At 40.7% G+C, this 21,248-nt stretch overlaps 1 protein-coding gene across 1 annotated transcript in view; it reads right to left on the bottom strand.

Moving 5' to 3' along the window:
* Positions 1-11,324, bottom strand: part of LOC126161630 (farnesol dehydrogenase-like) — a 42,220-nt gene extending 30,896 nt beyond the window's left edge. Inside the window, exons 1-2 of the mRNA XM_049917589.1 lie at positions 11,146-11,324; positions 4,915-5,077 (exon numbers count right to left, since the gene is read on the bottom strand). Of these exons, the coding sequence (XP_049773546.1) occupies positions 4,915-5,077; positions 11,146-11,283 (301 nt within the window). The 5' untranslated portion in view covers positions 11,284-11,324. The remainder of the gene's footprint in view (positions 1-4,914; positions 5,078-11,145) is intronic.
* Between the last annotated feature and the right edge of the window lie 9,924 nt (positions 11,325-21,248).

Raw genomic sequence — 21,248 nt, 5'->3', positions numbered from 1 at the left:
AAAGCCAAGAGGAAACTGTTAGAGTGGAAGACCAAGAACGAAGTTTACGGATTAAAAAGGGTGGAAGACATGGATGTAGTCTTTCGCCCCTAGTGTTCCATCTATACATAGACGAAGCAATGACTTAAATAAAAGAAAAGTTCAAGAGTGGAATTAAAATTCAAGGTGAATGGATATCAAGGATAAGATTCGTTGATGACGTTGCTGTTCTACGTGAAATTGAAGAAGAATTACAGGATCTGCTGAACCGAATGGACAGGCAAATGTGTACAGAGTGTAGATTGACAGGATATCACAGAAACACGAATCTAATGCGAAGTAGCAGAAATGAGAAAAGCGAGACAGGATTGGTGATCACGAAGTAAATGAAGTTAGGGACTTCAGCTATCTAGGCAGCGAAACAACGCATGACGAATAGAGCAAGGAGGACATGAAAAACAAACTACCACTGGCAAAAAGGGCGTTCCTGGCCACGAGAAGTCTCCTAATATTAAACGCAGACCTTAATTTGAGGAAGAAACTATTGAAAATGTGCGTTTGGAGCTCAGCAATGTACACTAGTGAAACATGGACTGTCGGTAAACCAGAACAGAAGAGGATCGAAGCATTTGAGATGTGGTGCTACAGAAGAATGTTGAGAATTAGGTGGACTGACCGGGTAAGGAATGAGAAGGTTTTCCATAGAACCGACGAGAAAAGTAATATGTGAAAAATATTGGCGACAAAAAGAGACAGGATGGGATGACACTTGTTAAGACAAAACGGGAACTTTTCCATAGTACTAGAGGGGGCTGTAGAGGGTAAAAACTGTAGAGGAAGCCAGAGATTGGAATCTATCCAGCAAATAACTGACTAGGTCGGTTGCAAGTGCTACTCTGAGATGAAGAGTTTGGCACAGGAGAAGAATTCGTGGCGGGCCGCACGAAACCAGTCAGAAGACTGATAACGGAAAAAGAATAACCAGTGTGACCCCCAGAATGCTGAACGCAAGCGAGCAAACGTGCATGCATTGTGTTGCATGCATTGTGTTGCTTAGGTGCCAGGTGTCAGTTTATGGGATGAAGTTCGGTGCGTGTTGCGCTTGGTCCGGCAGTACGGGGACAGTTAATGCTGTTTGTGGTTGACGCTGGAGTTATCGTCCGATGATGTCCCATATGCGCTCGATTGAAGACATAACTGGCGTTCGAGCAGGCCAGAAAACATGTTGACACTCTGTAGAGTACGTTTTTGTTACAACAACGGTATGTGGACGAGAGTTATCCTGTTGGAAAACACCTCCTGTAATGCTGTTCATGAATGATAGCACAATAGGTCTAAGCACCAGACTGACGTACAAATATGCAGTCAGAGTGCGTGAGATAACCACGGGAATACACCTACTGTCATACGAAATCACACCTCAGACCATACCTCTAGGAGCAGGCCAAGTGGGTCTATCACGCTGACTTGTTGTGTGCAGGTCTTCTACCAGCCTCCTCCTGACCAACACACGGCCATCACTGGCACCAAGGCAGATCCGGCATTCATCAGAAAACGGAACACACCTCCACGCAGCCCTCCAATGAGTTCTCGCTCGGCACCACTGAAGAGGCAAAAGGCGGTGGTTGGGCATCAGTGGAATGCACGCTACAGGGCGTCTGGTTCGGAGATGTCCTTGAAATAACAGATTTGTAACAGTTCGTTGTGTCACTGTTGTGTCAACTGCTGCTCAAATTGCGTCTTCAAATGCAGTACGATGCGCCAACGCCAGACGCCGAAAACGATGGTTTTGCCACTGTAATGCCACGTAGTCGTCCGGAGTCTAGTCTTATGATCTTACACTAAAGGTCATTAAAACTGCTACACCACGAAGATGACGTGCTATGGACGCGAAATTTAACCGACAGGAAGAAGATGCTGTGATATGCAAATGATTAGCTTTTCAGAGCATTCACACAAGGTTGGCGCCGGTGGCGACACCTACAACGTGCTGACATGAGGAAAGTTTCCAACCGATTTCCCATACACAAACGGCAGTTGACCGGCGTTGCTTGGTGAAACGTTGCTCTGATGCTTCGTGTAAGGAGGAGAAATGTGTACCATCACGTTTCCGACTTTGATAAAGGTCGGATTGTAGCCTGTCGCGATTGCGGTTTATCGTATGCTCGCGTTGGTCGATATCCAATGACTGTTATCAGAATATGGAATCGGTGGGTTCAGGAGGGTAATACGGAACGCCGTGCTGGATCCCAACGGCCTCGTATCACTAGCAGTCGAGATGACAGGCATCATAACCGCACGGCTGTAACGGATCGTGCAGCCACGTCTCAATCCCTGAGTCAACAGATGGGGACGTTTGCAAGACAACAACTATCTGCGCGAACAGTTCGACGACGTTTGCAGCAGCATGGACTATCAGCTCGGAGACCATGGCTGCGGTTACCCTTGACGCTGCATCACAGACAGGAGCGCCCACGATAGTGTACTCAACGACGAACCTGGGTGCACGAATGGCAAAACGTCATTTTTTCGGATGAATCCAGGTTCTGTTTACAGCATCGTAATGGTCGCATCCGTGTTTGGCGACATCGCGGTGACCGCACATTGGAAGCGTGTATTCGTCATCGCCATACTGGCGTATCATGCAGCGTGATGGTATGGGGTGCCATTGGTTACACGTCTCGGCCACCTCTTGTTCGCATTAACGGCACTTTCAACAGTGGACGCTACATTTCAGATATGTTACGACCCGTGGCACTACCCTTCATTCGATCTCTGCGAAATCCCACATTTCAGCAGGACAATGCACGTCCGCATGTTACAAGTCCTGTACGGGCCTTTCTGGATACAGAAAATGTTCGACTGCTGCCCTGGCCAGCACATTCTCCAGATCTCTCACCAACTGAACACGTCTGGTCAATGGTGGCCGAGCAACTGGCTCGTCACAATACGCCAGTCACTACTCTTCATGAACTTTGGTATCGTGTTGAAGCTGCATGCGCAGCTGTACCTGTACACGCCATCCATGCTCTGTTTGATTTAATGCCCAGGCGTATCAAGGCCGTTATTACGGCCAGAGCTGGTTGTTCTGGGTACTGATTTCTCAGGATCTATGCACCCAAATTGCGTGAAAATGTAATGAGATGACAGTTCTAGTATAATATATTCGTCCAATTAATACCCGTTTATCATCTGCATTTCTTCTTGGTGTAGCAGTTTTAATTGTCAGTAGTGTACATGCTTATGAACACCGTTCCAGCAGTCGTCTATGGTGGCTACTTTCCTGCCAAGTCTTTCTGCAGTATCGCAGAAGAAACATCCAGCTTCTTATAGCCGTATTACACGACCTCGTTCAAACTCTGTGAGGTGTAGACAATGGCGTCTTAGTTGGTTTAAAGGCATTCTTGACTAACAACAATTCCCTACGTCCAATCTCAAAGGTACCTAACGCTAACGACCGTTACAGCATGTATTTAAAACAAACCTGATTTGCATCTTCATAGTGGCGCTATTAGCTCCACTCTTATGCGACTGGCACGAACTTTGAATAGACATCATCTCTCAGCTGTAGAAACACGCCTACCAACTTTCGTTTAGGTGGCACAATGTCGTCCTTGGTATTGCATGGTTTTCCATCAGTGTACTTGTCAGGCCAAGTGTCCAGTCGAGAATTTTTCGCCTAACTTTTTTCTGTGTGGTGCATAAAGCTATATTATTCCTGGTTGCTTCAGGTTTTCTTTTAACAACCCGATTCATTTTATTGTTTCAGTTTAACTTCACGGAGACTTTTATTCAAGAAACCGTCAAATGAAGTTGGTTGAGTCCTTTTTTTCTAATTTGTCCTTAGAATTTTAGCCTGCATTTTTTCATGTCCGAATAAATATTGGTACACTTTTCAATTTATGTATTTGCTCTTGGTCTGTATGAACCATCTTTAGTATAATTTAGACCTAAAGTTTTCCTGATAACTTTTCTCTTTCTCTTTCGTATTTCTTCAATGTCCATCTTTCTGTTTAAAATGAGTGTTACAGGCGCCATTAAAAAAACATCTTGTTTGATGTGTCTTTTATAGGGTCCCAGCTTCGTGTATTTTGAAATGAATGTTTTTTATAGATATTTTTTGAATCTCGAAAGCTATTTCTATTTTGTAACAGCGAATTTCGTAACCAGTGTTTTGCAGACCAGTTTTCTATATGAGAAAGTCTACCGATTGTCCCTTATTTAGTTTTTAGAATTTTGGGAGCCTATTTGTTACTATACATGTGTACTGTTTTTTTTCTTTTTTACGAGTCAAATGTTATTTGGAGCCGCAGTATTTATACTGTTTCTTAAAGAATGTCTATTTGTTTTTGTGTTGTTAGAAAGTCATGTTTCATTTATTTACTTCAGTACCCTTTTAGACGACTGTATAATCTAAATGCATCATAAAAAAGGAGAGTTCCCTTTTACTAATAAACTAATGGTCGTGACATGTTACTGTACGACACTGTCTTGACCATCAACTGTGTACTTACACTGTGATGAGTTCCATCAACATTGATGACAGTAGTGTCAGTGGATGAGTCTTTTACTACATACGTTTTGTTGCGCTCCAGCGGCAGACAAAAATGGTTCAAATGGCTCTGAGCACTATGCGACTTAACTTCTGAGGTCATCAGTCGCTTAGAACTTAGAACTAATTAAACCTAACTAACCTAAGGACATCACACACATCCATGCCCGAGGCAGGATTCGAACCTGCGACCGTAGCGGTCGCTCGGTTCCAGACTGTAGCGCCCAGAACCGCACGGCCACTCAGACCGGCAACGGCAGACAACATCGGCGGATCTTCAACGATGCTTAACAGACTCATGCTTTCGTCGGAATGAGTAAAAATTTCATTCATCATGCTGTATGGTTTCGTAAGAACTTTTCGGAAGACACTCGCATACTTACACGTCAGATCGGCCTCAGTGATCACGCCAGCGTTGTTGATTAAGATGTCGACGCCGGACAGGTTTTCTTTGATCCACTTGAATGCTGCTACAACGCTGCTCTCGTCTGCGACATCGCCCTGAATAGCGTGCAGTTTACCAGGGGCGTCCTTCAGCGCGAGTGCCTGTAATAAAAGAAGCAAACAGCGGATGAAGCGCTGTGACTCACAGGACTCTAGCAGAGCCAGGGCCCCAAGGAAAAGTAGTGTGCACGGTTCACAGTATGAAATCAGTAATTATTAAATGTCGTATGCATTCTTTTAGCTAATACTTGAAGTGAGTACTTTAGCGTGGAAGTACTTAAACGCTTCTTACGATATGTCATACTTGAACTACGCTCTGTTTTCACCACTAAATATGTCTAAAGGGTAATGCATAGTAGCGGATACTGTAAAAAATAAAATTAATTAGAAAAATATTGCTCAATATAATAAAAAGACTTCTACCTGAGATAGTCCAAATACCTTCACTACACTTAGTGTTATGTGTAATAACGTAATTTGTCACAAGTTGAAATCAGGCTTTCCTGTTTATCACAAAGATTTTTTAAAAAAAAAAGACTTACTTCGCTAACAGCTCAACTAACTTCTCTGCACAGTGTGCCGTGCAATCATTAGAATTCGCAAACATCCACACAGTGAAAGTCAAAATCAAAAGAGAAAATAACGAGTTTCCATCTCTTTCCACTTAGGACCCTGACACACTGAGTAACGAAACGAAAACAGTGGTCAGATAATTACTTCTGTTTACAGATGTTTACATTTCCTGTCAACAGGAAAAGCTATTTGCAGTCGAAGAAAATGTCATACAGGTTGCCCCCTTATCGCAATGATGACAATAGTTCGTGGCGAAGGAGCAATGACAAAATGTTAAGCAATAAATACAACTGCAATAGCGAGAAAGGAATGCTTCAATGAGCCACTGACTGGATGAAACCCAAAAGATCAGTGACAAAGTTTGGACGAAGGTAGAAATGTGTGGTAAAAATTACAACAGCGGTTGGGAAAACACAGCGGAGGAAATAAAGGAACTCTGTTATCATCAAGTAAAAGAAAACCATGGCACGGGGCACATAAGGAGCAGATTGCTGCGTGAGAAAGGGTTTCTGTTACAAAACATGCTTTCTTGCATCGAATGTACAGGTTAAACTGACAAAGAAGTTATTAATACTGTACGACGAGGGCACAGTACTGCATAATAAAACTGAGATCATGGGGAAAAATCCAAAGGAAAAGATTGTGGTAATATTTTAAATACAGCATCACTGATGGGAGTTAAAAATGAAGAGCACAGGTGATGTAATAAGTGAACACGTAGGGGAAAGAATTCACTTGCAAAGGGAATCTAACACATTCGAATGACACGTTTTAAAATTCGGAGTTGTACCTCCCCTACCATCCATGAAAGTCAGTTGTCTATGACTCTCCGCATTGGTGCCGGCCGGAGTTGCCATGCGGTTCTAGGCGCTGCAGTCTGGAGCCGCGTGACCGCCACAGTCGCAGGTTCGAATCCTGCCTCGGGCATGGATGTGTGTGATGTCCTTAGGTTAGTTAGGTTTAAGTAGTTCTAAGTTCTATGGGACTGATGACCACAGCAGTTAAGTCCCATAGTGCTCAGAGCCATTTGAACCATTTTTTTTCTCCGCATTGGTGTACAATGCCACTTTGCACTATATCAGCACAGATCGCTGCAGAAACACATTACCGTCAATAATGGCCATCAGAGTCACAAGTCATAACTAAGTTATTATTTGGCATAAATCCAAATTTTGTTGGAAACAATACGTCATATTCTGTACTGACAGAGCCATGTTTCCCAAAGTAGAAGTTGCTGTTTTATTCGTTCTTCCTTTATTCGTTATCAAAGTATTAATATAGAGTTTCAGTGGAGTGATTAAAGCACGGGCAGATGGAATAGTGTACAGACTTGACACGGGCAACATCTAGGAATACTACTTCATTTTCGGTGCATCCACATTGCAGTACTCCAACATTAAAGACCACAGTTAACACATATCAAATGTGATAACAAAAGAAATATGAATTTAGTAATGAAAACTTTGACACGTATATAAAAGGATGTATTGTAGTGCAGAAAATTGGTTGTTGGCAACGGAGTGAAGACGGGTGGTGAAAGCCACTATTAAATCCTTAACATAGATGTTGCTACTATGTGTGATAGCGTTCACGAAGACGGTAGTCCATATGTTCAAATGTTTAAATGTGTGTGAAATCTTATGGGACGTAACTGCTAAGGTCCTCAGTCCCTAAGTTTACTCAGTACTTAACCTAAATTATCCTAAGGACAAACACACACACACACCCATGCCCGAGGAAGGACTCGAACCTCCGCCGGGACCAGCCGCACAGTCCATGACTGCAGCGCCTGAAACCGATCGGCTAATCTCGCGCGGCGGTAGTCCATAAAAAAGGAGTCTGGTCACTGCTGCAAACGCGTTTCTTTCTTATGTTCTCGTCTTTAATAAACATGTTCTCATCTGCTGCAAATGATTATGCTGTCTGTATTATAATACTGGTTTCTTCCATGCATTAGCGAGCGAAGTCTACTGTAATATGCCTAGACAAAATGTTAGATTCTTCTTTGAAGGACTCACATTATGCCATCGAGGTTTGAAGTCGTCCGGAAGAACAGCTCTAGCCGCTTCGTCAGCCCACACTTGATAGTTTGATCCATTGTCCTTATCTGCGCCAAACCACGCTCTTACAGACTCCTTTAAAGTCTTCAGTTTTGGTGTTACGTTTCCTTGGAGGGACCTACATCCTGCCTTTAGCGCAACAAGACATCTAAAATCACTCCCTAGTTAGATTTCGAAAGAAAACAGCTATCTCGGCCCATTAGTTTCCTAAAGAAATTGTAACTGCGGTTATTGTAGTCCTCATGTTGTCCAGTGTTCGCTCATCACTTCTCTATAGTACACTTGTCGTGGTATTTATGGGACTGAAAGTGCCTATTCACGTTGCCTTGTGATTCCTTTTGTTGCTGGAGGTCTCATTTCGGGACTTCTCGTTCATCTTCATTAGTCTCACAATCACTATTCCTCACCAAAGCGCCTGTATGAATTTTTGCGCTTTCAATTGTGCATATTATGTGCATGAAAACAACTCATCCTCTACTCCATTTCTCTCTCTCAGTGAGTAAATGCAACGCACCTTTTGACTTATCAGTTGCCAACGCCCACACGATTCATTGGTTTCCACTCACTAACAGCTGCCGTTGTAAGTGCGCTGCACTACCAAACACAGTAACAGCCTCTCTCTCACTGTGTACAGAGATACAAAAGAGCGAGGCTAGTACTGTGACTTGCAGATGGCGTTATCACATGCACACGCACCTTTACAGGTCAGTGACGTTAATAGCTGGTCATTCAAATTTTTCTAAACGGAGAGAATTCGTAGGACGTAAAAGTAACTTCAGGTGTATCCCGAGGGATTGTTAAAGGACAGTTAATTTCCAGAATATCTATATTCGACGTAGTGGAAATCGTCAGAAGTTCCATGAGGTTTTTCGCGCATGATTGCGTTATGTACAAAGAAGGCGAATAGCTAGAAAAGCGTAGAGAAATACAGGGAGGCGTGCAGAGGATCGACACTTGGCGCAGGAGTCGGAAGTTTATCGTCAACATACACAAATGCAACATACTGAGCATAAACACACGGAAAGACCCATAATTGTATGATTGCACGATTTCAAAACGAACCCTGGAAGCAGTCAAGTTCATTAAACAATATGTGCCAGTGCACGTCAGCTTTGATTTAAAGAGGAACACCCACATAAAGCCAACTGCAGTTAAGGCAGATGATAGACTGAGATACACTGAAAGGTGTACTCCACGCACAAAGAATGTAGCCTGTATTGTTGAGAAGAACGGTGTAATGTTCCTTCAAACATGCATGCATGTTCTTAGTAACACAGGCACTTTTTCGCCAGCATCAGATAGCGACATTCAATTAAAATATCCTCCCCTGTATAGGAATTACATAATGTGTGTATGAGTATAGACTGTGACGCAGGGAGGACGACATATAGAAATATGTGTCTAGCTATGAGTCGTGCATGGATAGCCAAAGTGAATAAGGTGACCACTCGTGCAGTGTGGGAAACCCAGGTCCGTGTGCCGATCCAGCAAAAATTTTCACTGTCATAATTTCCTTATACAGCTGATGGTTGTTCATATTCGGAACTGCGAATACATTTCATGTACGTATCTGTACCAAATAGGACTGATAGAGGAAATGAGGAAGGTCCAAAGAAGAGCAGCACTTTCTCCACTGGTTCATTTAGTAAACGTGAAAGTGTCAGGAGGATGCTCAACCCACTAGTGACAGATGCTCCAAGCGAAATGTATGCATCAAGGTGTGTTTTATTATTAAAATTCCGACAGTGTACGTTAGTAGGAGTACCAACTGACACATTGTTTCTCCCTCAATATATTCGTTTAAAAACTCTGAAGCTAAAATTCAAGAGATCCGAGCTCACAAGGAGGCTTAAGAACTATCTTCTTAACTCACCCCATTCGCGACTGGAACAGGAAAGGGGTATCGTCCGCCAAACAAAATAGGGTCGCTCAGGGAGTATATGAGATTTGTAAGAAAAGTAATGAGACTGACAACAGTGCGTGCAATCTGCCAACACCGTGTTGTTCTACTTGTGTAGAGCAGTGTGTTCATCCCTTGCACTTGTACACACAGTCGGCATTTCAGCTTCCTACAGCCATCGTGTGATTTTTGTGTTTTGCGTTTTTTTTGTGTGCGTTTCGAAAATTGAACAACGGAATTTATGGTAACGATATGCCATCAAGTTCTATGTTAACTTCGGAAATCTGCCAAGAGTTGAAATAGGCCTATAGGGAACATTCTTTATCAAAAGCACAAGTTCTTCACTGGCACAAACCTTTTTTGCAAGTCCGAGAACACGTTGAAGATGAACCTCGCTCAGGGAAACCTTCACTTTCAAAAACCGACAAATACGTGTGTGCTCTTGTGAGATGATTCCGATGTTTAACAGTAAGGATGACAGGTGACCTGTTAAACACTTTTACCACACATCAAATTTTGATCAAAGATTTGCACTTGCGAAAGGCTTTTGCCAAAAAGGTACTGAGAAACCTCACAACTGAGCAGGACAGTCAAAGAAATGTGTTTGCTAATCTTCTTGAAAAGTCTGCAATGACCACGAATGGTTCAGTCATTTGATCACAGGTGATGAGTCCTGGATTTTTTAGTACAGTGCTGAGACAAAGCGGCAAAGTGAGGAGTGGTACACTGAGACATCTGCTCGACCGAAAGCTCAAATGAGCAAATCAAAGATTAAAACAGTGCTTATTTGCTTCTTTGTCAGTAGGGGTATTGGGCATAAGGAATTTGTTCCTCCAGGACAAACTGTCAACCAAGCGTTTTACGAAGATGTCCTTGAAAGCGCTGGAAAACGGCCAATCGAGTGAGACTGGACACTGCAGACAAGTGAATGCTGGATCATGACAATGTCCCATGGCACACGACCACTTCCGTGACGGAATTTTCGATTTCAAAAAGCATGCCTGCTGTTCCACAGCCCCCCTGTTCAACTGATCTGAGTCCTTGTGTCTTTTTTCTTCTCCCAGATTTGAAAAATATCTTCAAAGGACGTCATTTTGGGAGGATGAAAAGAATGTGACCAACATGTTAATGGCTCTACCACTTGAAGCTTCTCAGTGCAGCAAGCAAGAATGAGGACTACTACACCGGTATGTAGCTGCCAAAGGGAACTATTTTGAAGGTAACGATATTGTCGTTTGAAATAAAAATTTTGGTAGATAAAAAAAATCAGTCTCAATACTTTTCTCTACCCCGTAGATATAGCTCTAGGCTCGTCGTTACATTTTACTCCTTTTCCAGTCGTTTTTAGACTTTGGGAGTTGTCTCGTGAGTAAAAACCTGTACAAAATGGGAATAGGTCAGTGGGACAAGTGCTGTGGTATTCTGGAACAGCTAGCTTGGAACTGGAAGGACTACGACAGAGAAAATTGCACATGAAACGAGAAGGAGCATATACAGAACAAAGGAATGGCGATTTTGCGTGTAATACGTAAGAAAGGCCCAATGAGTGTCACCTAGTAGTTGAAAGAGAGAGAGTACAGAAAGAAATGAACTGAGTGGTTTGGTTGCAGGAGGCGTGATTTCCGGGGAACGCCTACCTTGACCCTGTCGACCCTCCTGGCCAGGCCGACGACGGTGAGGCCGCGTCTGAGCAGCGCCTGTGTGATGGCGGCGCCGATGCCGGAGCTGGCGCCTGTCACCAGCGCGACGCGCCCTGCGTACGTCTCGATGCCCATGCCTGCTGCTGTCGGCTGCCCTGATGCGACTGACTACCAAGGCCGGCCCCACTCTATTCATATAGGCCCGGCCTCCGGCGTCGGGGAAAAGTGCTGCGTCACCATCATTCCCCTCCGCAGCGACAGCTCGAGCTCCACCCGGACACACCTTGACTGATAAAGGAGGCGCGGATCCGCACACTCCCTCTGGCACTACCTTATCGCCATTTACTTTGTCTTCTCATTAATCTGTCGGATGATAGTCAAACAAATTGCAAGTTCACGAACTAGCTGCGAAATACACAGTTTTAAACGTTAATAAGGTCCAAAAATTTAAATATCTCTGAGAAACGATTCAAACGAATGGAATGACAAACGAGCAAACAGTTAAGTCTGGATTAAGGTTGCTTTTTTTAGTCATCAGTCTTATGACTGGTTTTATGCACCCTGCAACGAATTCCGCCGCTGTAGCTCTTTTCGTAGAGTCTGCAGAGAACTCCATTCTCTACCTTATCAGTCAACCTAATTTTCAACATTCTCCTGAGCAATATACTTCAACGCTTTCATCTTCTTCTGGTCCAGTTTTCCCACAGTCCATCATACTCTACCACAGAATGCTGTGCTCCAAACGTACATTCTTAGAAATTTCTTCATCAAATGGAGACCTATGTTTCGTATTATTAGATTTATTTTGGCCAGGAACGCCCTCTTCGCTAGTTTTGTTCTGCTTTTTATATCCTCCTCGCTTAGTCTGTCATGAGCTACTTTGCTTCAAAGCTGGGAGAATTTCTTAACTTTGTCTACTTCTTGATCACTAGTTCTGATGTTAAATGTTCTCGCTCTTCCCATTCTGCTACTTCTCGTTGCTTCTGCCTATCTTCGGTTTATTCCAAGTCCATATCCCATACGCATTAGACCGTTCATTCCATTCAACAGATCCATAAATTCTTATTTGCCTTCACATAGAACAACAATATCATCAGCGAATCTTATCATTGACATCCTTACACCCTGCAGTTTAATCCCACTCTTGAGAATGTCTCTTATTTCTGTTGTGGGTCTTCGATGTATAGATTCAACAACACGCTGAATGACAGCATTCCTTTCTTACACCCTTTTTAATTGCAGTATTACGTTCTTTGTCTACCTATGTCATTGTCCCTTCCTGGTTCTTGAGTATTACCCAGCGTTCTTACACCTGTTTTTCTTTTCTTTTTCTTTCTTTTTTTTTTCAATAGTTCGAACATCTTGCACCACTTTACTTTGTCGAACGCTTTTTCCAGGTCGAAAAATCCTAGGAACGTGACTTGGTTTTTCTTCCCTCTTGCATTCACTACAAAGCGCTACGTCAGGACTGCCTCTCTGGTGGATTTACCTTCCCTAAAGCCAAATTAATCCTCGTATAATAGACCCTCTTCTTTTCCATTCTTCTGCATGTTGTCCTTGTCAGAATCTTGGATTATGATATATTAAGCAGACTGTGCGATAGACTTCACACGTACCTGTTATGGCTGTTGTCAGAAATGTGTGTATGATACTTTTCCGAAAGTCTGATGCTAAGTCGCCTGCCGCAGATTCTACACAGCAACCTGAATAGCCGTTTGGGTGCCACTATCCGCTGTGACTTTATAAATTCCGATGAAAAGTTATCTATCCCTTCCGCTTTATTTGATCTCAAGTCTTCCATAGCTCTTTGAAATTCTGACTAATACTGGATCCCTATCTCTTCCATATCAACTCCAACTGCGCCTTCCAACACGTCATCACACAATTTATCTCCCTCAACTAGACCTTCAATGTACTCTTTCTAGTCTATCTGTTCTCTGTTTCGTGATTAACAGTTGGATTCTCATTGCACTCTTAATATTGCCACCCTTGGTTTCACCGTGGTTTGTTTTGACTTTTCTATCTTTTCTATATTTCTAAAGCAGTACTTCGGCGATCGTTTCTTTCTCAATTTTTTCGCACTATTTCTGTAGCCATTTCACCTTGCCTTATCTACAATTCCTATTTATTCCATTGATATGTGATTTGTGTTTCTGTTTTCTTATTTAGCCCCGAACATTTTCATAATTTCTTCTTTCGTCGATAAACTGAAGTATTTCTTGTGTTACCCAAGGTTTCTTCGCAGTTATCTTCCTTCTACCAATGTTTGTCTGTGCAACATCTCTGATTGCCCTTTTTAGACAAATCCACTCTTCTTCAACTGAACTGCTTACCATGGTTTTCCTTATCCCACTTGCTTCCACTCTGGTTCGTCCAGACGACTCTCTCAAATTTCAATTTATCCTTCATCATTACTAAATTGTCATCTGATTCGATAACTGCTCCTGGGTACGCCTTAAAATCCAATATCTGATTACGTTTTTACTTATCTTGTTCATGAACCAAACCTTCGAAACATTACTATGTTTTCAAATTATTCCTTATCCATTACAACATTTTACCACAGTATGCCATAGGAACAAATTTCGTGTTATTCTTTATTGTCGTCTGTGATACAAAATGTTTGCATTGTTCTTTTACGCTTTATCTGATTATACTGTCGCACTATTTGGCTTTCCATGTACCCATCCGCTAAGACTGTTTGTTTCACTAAGCATAGCTGTTTGCGTATTTCTCGGCTGTCTAAGGACAAGTGAACAAGACTGTACATCACAGAAGTGAAAAAAGTTCTGCAGTTTTACACTCAGTGACAAGATGTGGTACCGATAATATTATCAGCACATGTAGGTGTCCTACAAAAATGCGAAGTAGTCTGTTGTTAATTTTAGTGCTCGTCAAAACCAGTGGGCTAACCTAATTATTTTTCTCTAATTCATTCGGAAAGCTAATTTTGGGATGCATGAAATAGAACGCTTGTACGAAAGCAACGATGTTTGGGTTGCTTTTTAGCATTACTGGGAGATCACCTACGTAGCGAGTGCAGCAAATGATCTTTAAAGTTTTGAAATGTGTTGAACCTCGTATTTAGGTCATCAGTTAAAAATATCAGCCAGTATGTCAGCCAGATTATTCCCCTTGCAAGGCCTTGCTCCTGGCAGTATACTTATTATTATTATTTCTTTCTATTCTCAGACGTTATGTCTGGTAAAAAATGGACAGTGACGCGGACCTTGATCAAGCGTGACTTCCTTTTAACTGTACGGTATATGTTATATTGCATTTAGGAACTTTCGGGTCATTGAACATGTATCAATAATTACAGATTTTTGTAGTTGTAGTAGCTGTATTGCATTGATGTACTGGTGGATATTGTGAGGTATGACTCCTGTAGTTGATAGTATAATTGGTATAATGTCGACTTTATCCTGATGCCACATGTCCTTGACTTCCTCAGCCAGTTGGATGTATTTTTCAATTTTTTCTCCTGTTTTCTTCTGTATATTTGTTGTGTTGGGTATGGATATTTCAATTAGTTGTGTTAATTTCTTCTTTTTATTGGTTAGTATGATGTCAGGTTTGTTATGTGGTGTTGTTTTATCTGTTATAATCGTTCTGTTCCAGTATAATTTGTATTCATCATTCTCCAGTACATTTTGTGGTGTGTACTTGTATGTGGGAACGTGTTGTTTTATTAGTTTATGTTTTATGGCAAGTTGTTGATGTATTATTTTTGTTACATTGTCATGTCTTCTGGGGTATTCTGTATTTGCTAGTATTGTACATCCGCTTGTGATGTGATCTACTGTTTCTATTTGTTGTTTGCAAAGTCTGCATTTATCTGTTGTGGTATTGGGATCTTTAATAATATGCTTGCTGTAATATCTGGTGTTTATTGTTTGCTCCTGTATTGCAATCATGAATCCTTCCGTCTCACTGTATATATTGCCTTTTCTTAGCCATGTGTTGAATGCGTCTTGATCTATGTGTGGCTGTGTTAGATGATACGGGTGCTTGCCATGTAGTGTTTTCTTTTTCCAATTTACTTTCTTTGTATCTGTTGATGTTATGTGATCTAAAGGGTTGTAGAAGTGGTTATGAAATTGCAATGGTGTAGCTGATGTATTTATATGAGTGATTGCTTTGTGTATTTTGCTAGTTTCTGCTCGTTCTAGAAAGAATTTTCTTAAATTGTCTACCTGTCCATAATGTAGATTTTTTATATCTATAAATCCCCTCCACCTTCCTTTCTGCTTAATGTGAATCTTTCTGTTGTTGAATGTATGTGATGTATTCTATATTTGTGGCATTGTGATCGTGTAAGTGTATTGAGTGCTTCTAGGTCTGTGTCACTCCATTTCACTACTCCAAATGAGTAGGTCAATATTGGTATAGCATAAGTATTTATAGCTTTTGTCTTGTTTCTTGCTGTCAATTCTGTTTTCAGTATTTTTGTTAGTCTTTGTCTATATTTTTCTTTTAGTTCTTCTTTAATATTTCTATTATCTATTCCTATTTTTTGTCTGTATATTTATAGGCATCTGTTTTTTCCATCGCTTCTATGCAGTCGCTGTGGTTATCCAATATGTAATCTTCTTGTTTAGTGTGTTTTCCCTTGACTATGCTATTTTTCTTACATTTGTCTGTTCCAAAAGCCATATTTATATCATTGCTGAATACTTCTGTTATCTTTAGTAATTGGTTGAGTTGTTGATTTATTGCTGCCAGTAGTTTTAGATCATCCATGTATAGCAAATGTGTGATTTTGTGTGGGTATGTTCCAGTAATATTGTATCCATAATTTGTATTATTTAGCATGTTGGATAGTGGGTTCAGAGCAAGACAGAACCAGAAAGGACTTAATGAGTCTCCTTGGTATATTCCATGCTTAATCTGTATTGGCTGTGATGTGATGTTATCTGAATTTGTTTGGATATTAAGTGTGGTTCTCCAGTTTTTCATTACTGTGTTTAGAAACTGTATCAATTTAGGATCTACTTTGTATATTTCCAATATCTGTAGTAACCATGAGTGGGGTACACTATCAAAGGCTTTTTGGTAATCAATGTATGCATAGTGTAGGGACCTTTGTTTAATTTTAGCTTGATATGTCACCTCTGTATCTATTATCAGTTGCTCTTTACATCCTCATGCTCCTTTGCAGCAGCCTTTTTGTTCTTCATTTGTAATTTTGTTCTGTGTTATATGTGTCATTAATTTCTGTGTGATGACTGAAGTTAATATTTTGTATATTGTTGGTAGGCATGTTATGGGGCGATATTTAGCTGGGTTTGCTGTGTCTGCTTGATCTTTTGGTTTCAGATAGGTTATTCCATGTGCAAGTGTATCAGGGAATGTGTATGGGTCTGCAATGTAACTGTTAAATAATTTAGTTAGATGTGAATGTGTTGAGGTGAACTTCTTTAGCCAGTAATTTGCTATTTTATCATTTCCAGGGGCTTTCCAATTGTGTGTAGAATTAATTGCTCGGGTGACTTCATGTTGCAAAATTATCACTTCAGGCACTTGTGGTATCATCTTGTATGCGTCTGTTTCTGCTTGTATCCACCGTGCATGCCTGTTATGTTGTACCGGGTTTGACCATATGTTTCTCCAGAAGTGTTCCATTTCTGTTATGTTTGGTGGATTGTCTATTTTAATGTGTGTGTTATCCATTGTTTGGTAAAAACTCTTTTGGTTTGTGTTGAATGTTTGGTTTTGTTTCCTTCTATTTTCACTTTTTTTGTATCTTCTAAGTCGTTTGGCCAATGCTTGCAATTTCTGCTTTTTTCATCTAATTGCTCTATTGCTTCTTGTTGTGAGATTTTACCTAACCTTTTTCGTTTTTTGTCTGATATTTCATTTCTTATAAATTGTGTTAGCTGTCTGATGTCTTTTCTCAGTTTTTCTATTCTGATCTGTAGCCTGTGTTGCCATGCTGGTTTTGTGGGTTTCTTCTGTGTGTTGGTTTGTTCTGATCTCTGCCTAGTGTGTATATTTAGTGTAGTGAGTGCTCCTATATAAACCAGTAGTTGTAACTCTTCCATAGTTGTGTTTTCATTTATTTTGTTGTGTATGATTGTGTTGATAGTTTTTATTGTTGTTTCGACTTGTGGGTTATTTGGCGGTCTATGCAAGAATGGTCTAATGTCTGTATTTGTGTCTTTGTATTCTATATATGTCAGCTGAAATTTCTCTTCTATATCTAACACGTGTGTCTCTTCGTGTTCTATTTGTGCTTGTTCTGGTGGCTGTCTTAAGATTTCGTTTTCATCTGATTGTTTAATTGATGCGTGTTGGTCTTTGTTTGTTTGCTCTGGGATGTTTGAGTCCATTACTGTATTTTCTTCTTCTTCTGATTGCACATTATTTTGTTCCAGTATTTGTTGCACTTGTTGTTTGATGTTTTCTAATTCTGACTGGGGTATCCTGTTATTTTTTATTATTACACGGATCTGATCAGCTAGTCGTTGTTCTGTTAAAAATTTTAATTCTGGGTATCTGGTAATAAATGTTGTGTATACTTGTGATCTGTATCCAGTTGTGTTGGTTCCTAGGTTTGTTGCTTGGTAATAACAGAACATGAGGCGTCGATTAACTTCATCTGACCACCTCATCCTCTGTCTTTGTTTTCCTTCTAGGGTGGTTGCAGGAAGCGTATCCTGCAAAACACCTCTATTTGGATTTAAATCATTTTCCAGTTGGCTAGCAGTGTCGTTACCATGGTGGGCGGGCATAGGATTCAAGCGTCGTCCCCGACCATGACGGCGCTTGTCCGAGGCTTCTTTAGTTCTGTCCTGAACCAAGTAATCACACTAAAAGAGGGGTTAGCCCTATTAGTGGTTTGTTCTTTTCGTCACCTTTTACGACTGGCAGAACATACCGGAGGCCTATTCTTTTCCCGGGCCTCCACGGGGGTTATTATTATTATTATTGTTATTATTATTATTATTATTATTATTATGTGCGATCAGACCGTGTTGGATATCGCAAAGCTTCTTCATTCTTCTTCCTTTTTTTCCATATTGCTCTCATTTTTTCTGCAGGGGTTCTCTTCCTTTCCTGTGTCCATTTTGTTCCTGCTTTCTTCGGAGCTTCGTTCCCTGACTTAACTTCCCATGTGCCAACTGTCTGCTTAAATACGTTTCTGTCCAAAATATATGAATAGTTTATCTGGGCTCTTCGTAGGTCCTTTTTTTTAGAAGCCTAAAGACGTGCGCGTAAAATTTTAATCACCTTTTGCTAATGTCTACTGCAAGATTGTACAATATCTCAGTTGTTTGATGAGATTGTAGTCTACATCCCTCTTCTGTTTTATTTGGCCCTAGTATCTTCAGTTTCTCAGTTGTTTGAAGAGATTGTAACCTATAGCCTTCTTCCAGTTGCTTTGGCCCTAGTATCTTTCTGATGATTTTACGTCCTTCCTTTCATAAGTTTTCTAGGTCACCTTTTATGTGGACTGTCAGGGATTCACTGCCATACATGACTTCAGGTCTTAATACTTTATTGTAGTGCCTCATTTGAGTGTTTTTGGACAAGCATTTTTTATTGTACACCTTGTAATTCCTTCCATAGGCTCTCTTTAGTTTTTGGAGGCGAATGTTTTGTGCTATTTTTTCTCGTTCCGTAGGTTCAAGGACTTCACCTAAGTATTTAAAATGTGGAACTTTATTGATATGACCGTATTTTGTAGTCAAGTTTTGGGTGTCAGTTTTTGTGGCGATGAACTCAGACTTTAGGAAAGACATTTGCAGAGCAACTTTCTCTGTACATTCTTTAAGGGTTTCAACTTGTTCGATTTCTGTTATTCATCATCCGCTAAGTAAAGATAAGTCGTCAGCAAAAGCTAAATATGAAATTCTTATGTCATCCTTGACTCGCCCCATCTGCATACGTTTCCAGTAGTTTTTATTCTTCAATTTCTTTTCCCATTCGCGGACGACCTTGTCCAGTACAAGGCTGAATAGGAGAGGAGACAGACCATCACCTTGTCGGACGCCAGTTTTGACCAGAAAGGGCTCGAATATTTCAACCATGAGTTTCATGTTGTAGGGAGTATCGGTCAATGTTTCTTTAATGAGGTTAAGGGTTTTTGGATCCAACCGTTGTTCTTCAACGATATCAAAAAGTGCTTGTCAGCCACTTGTATGGCTTTTTAAAGTCAACAAACGTGCAAATTATTGGTTTCTGACTGCTTTGGATTTTAGCACGGATTTTGGATTTAAAATTTGTTCTGTGCAGGATCTACTGAGGCGAAATCCACCTAGGTATCCAACTGTTTTTATTTCCAGATGCTCTTGTGCTCTTTGAAGAAGACAGGCTGATAGAACTTTGTATGCAGTCCGAAGTAAGACTATGCCTCTATAATTATTCACATCACTTTTGTCTGATACTTAACTAAGACCAAAACATTCATTAAATGTATAATCTGTTTTCAATGTCGTATTCAATACCTGACTGACCTCTGACTACTGCAGACTCTTTCGCATTAAGTGAGTGGATTAAGCTGTTATTCCTGTAGCTGCTTGACAAATGAAAACATTCTGTTTCACTACACATTATGAAAGAACTTCTAGAGGTACACAAACGTATTTTATGTTTCCTTGTTTTTCCTTTATTTGCTCCCTATAATTAAACGCAAAGCTAAAATTGCTTCTCAACTGTCCCTACTTTCCTTAAACCAAGCTGGTCTCCTCCTAATCTACTTTGGTTTTACCTTCCATTATTCGATGAAGTAGGAGTAGTTTAGATCAATGCGATTTTCGCTTATTGTGCGGCAGTTTTACATCTATCCTCTCTTGGTCACTTTGGAATTGCAATAATTATAGTGTATTCCAAGTCTGGTGGAAATTCGTCGCTTGGGTGAATATGAGCTTGTATAGTTTTTGCTCTCCCTTTTGTCCTGTTGCCGCATTATTTCCGCTGGTAATTTCATCAATACTTAGACACTTTTCTTCAGAATACGTGCCTAGATTTTTAAAATTCAGAAAAGCATGTTGAATCACCCAAATCTTCTTACTCCTCATCTTGATTTTCAGATGAGGCAATTTTTTCTGGGCAACTATGCAGTTTTTCCAAATATTTCTCCACCTTCTCACCTTATTTTCTGCTTCCTTTACCAAGTTACGTTTTTATTAGTCTGTGTTTCTATGCCGTGAAATCCTTCGTCCACCAATTGTTCTTTACGTGAGATCGTTGAAATGGTTTTCAACAGTGGGCAAGCTGAACCTCTCCAGTCATTGAATTGTGATATCAGATCCCGCTCAGAGTGGCGAACTAAAGTTTTGGAAACTATATCAGTGACGGTTAGGCGCAACGAAGTTTGACCATTCCTGAATGTTGATTTCAGTGAGACTATAATGCCCTTGAATTTCTACTTCTGCTCAGCAATAAGGTGTTGGATGTATTTGGAAAACATCGGAAATAGTGCGTAGTCTCAGAAAGTTCGTTACGTATCGGATGTTGGTCTTCAAGAATGTCACAAATTTCCTACACCGATCATCTGGTGGCATCCTAGATCTCGGATAAACATTTATATACGTACCCCAACACAAAAAACACAATTACACGAACGAGAAGTGATTCTAAAGTTGATAGTTAACTTCCCTTAAAGTGCTGTAGGTTTACGTCTGCAGTTTACACGAATAGATTTGATGTTGAGGTATGCCTACGGTATGGTCTCGTTGCCAGAGACCCGTACAGATCTCAGGTTGATGAAACAGAGAACGGTATGAATATAAAAATAAAGTCCTTAAAACTCGTCCTTGCGTATTTTGTGTGTATTTACTTAATTGTGAGCTATTTATTTTTAGTATATTACCGTGACAGCTCCTATATAATCATGAGATGGTCCTTTGATGAAATAAATAAAACAAAATAAACTTGAAGCTTCCTCAAGCCTTCAACAGTAACTCACATCATTATTACAGAAGTTGCTTCATCTCATACTAAATGTTTCATAAGAAGTAACCCACGGAAAAGTGTTTATAAACGGAAAAAATGTTTCTATGACGACACTGAGTTGACATTCATTAATATGGATTGACATGGTTCAGTGTAAGCGGAATAAACGTTGGACCTGTGTTCAGGTCTTGGAACAGCGG

The sequence above is a fragment of the Schistocerca cancellata genome, chromosome 2 (assembly GCF_023864275.1).
Source record: "Schistocerca cancellata isolate TAMUIC-IGC-003103 chromosome 2, iqSchCanc2.1, whole genome shotgun sequence".
NCBI lineage: Eukaryota > Metazoa > Arthropoda > Insecta > Orthoptera > Acrididae > Schistocerca > Schistocerca cancellata.
The sequence above is the reverse complement of the archived record's forward strand: the minus strand, read 5'-3'. Positions and strand labels throughout refer to the sequence as shown.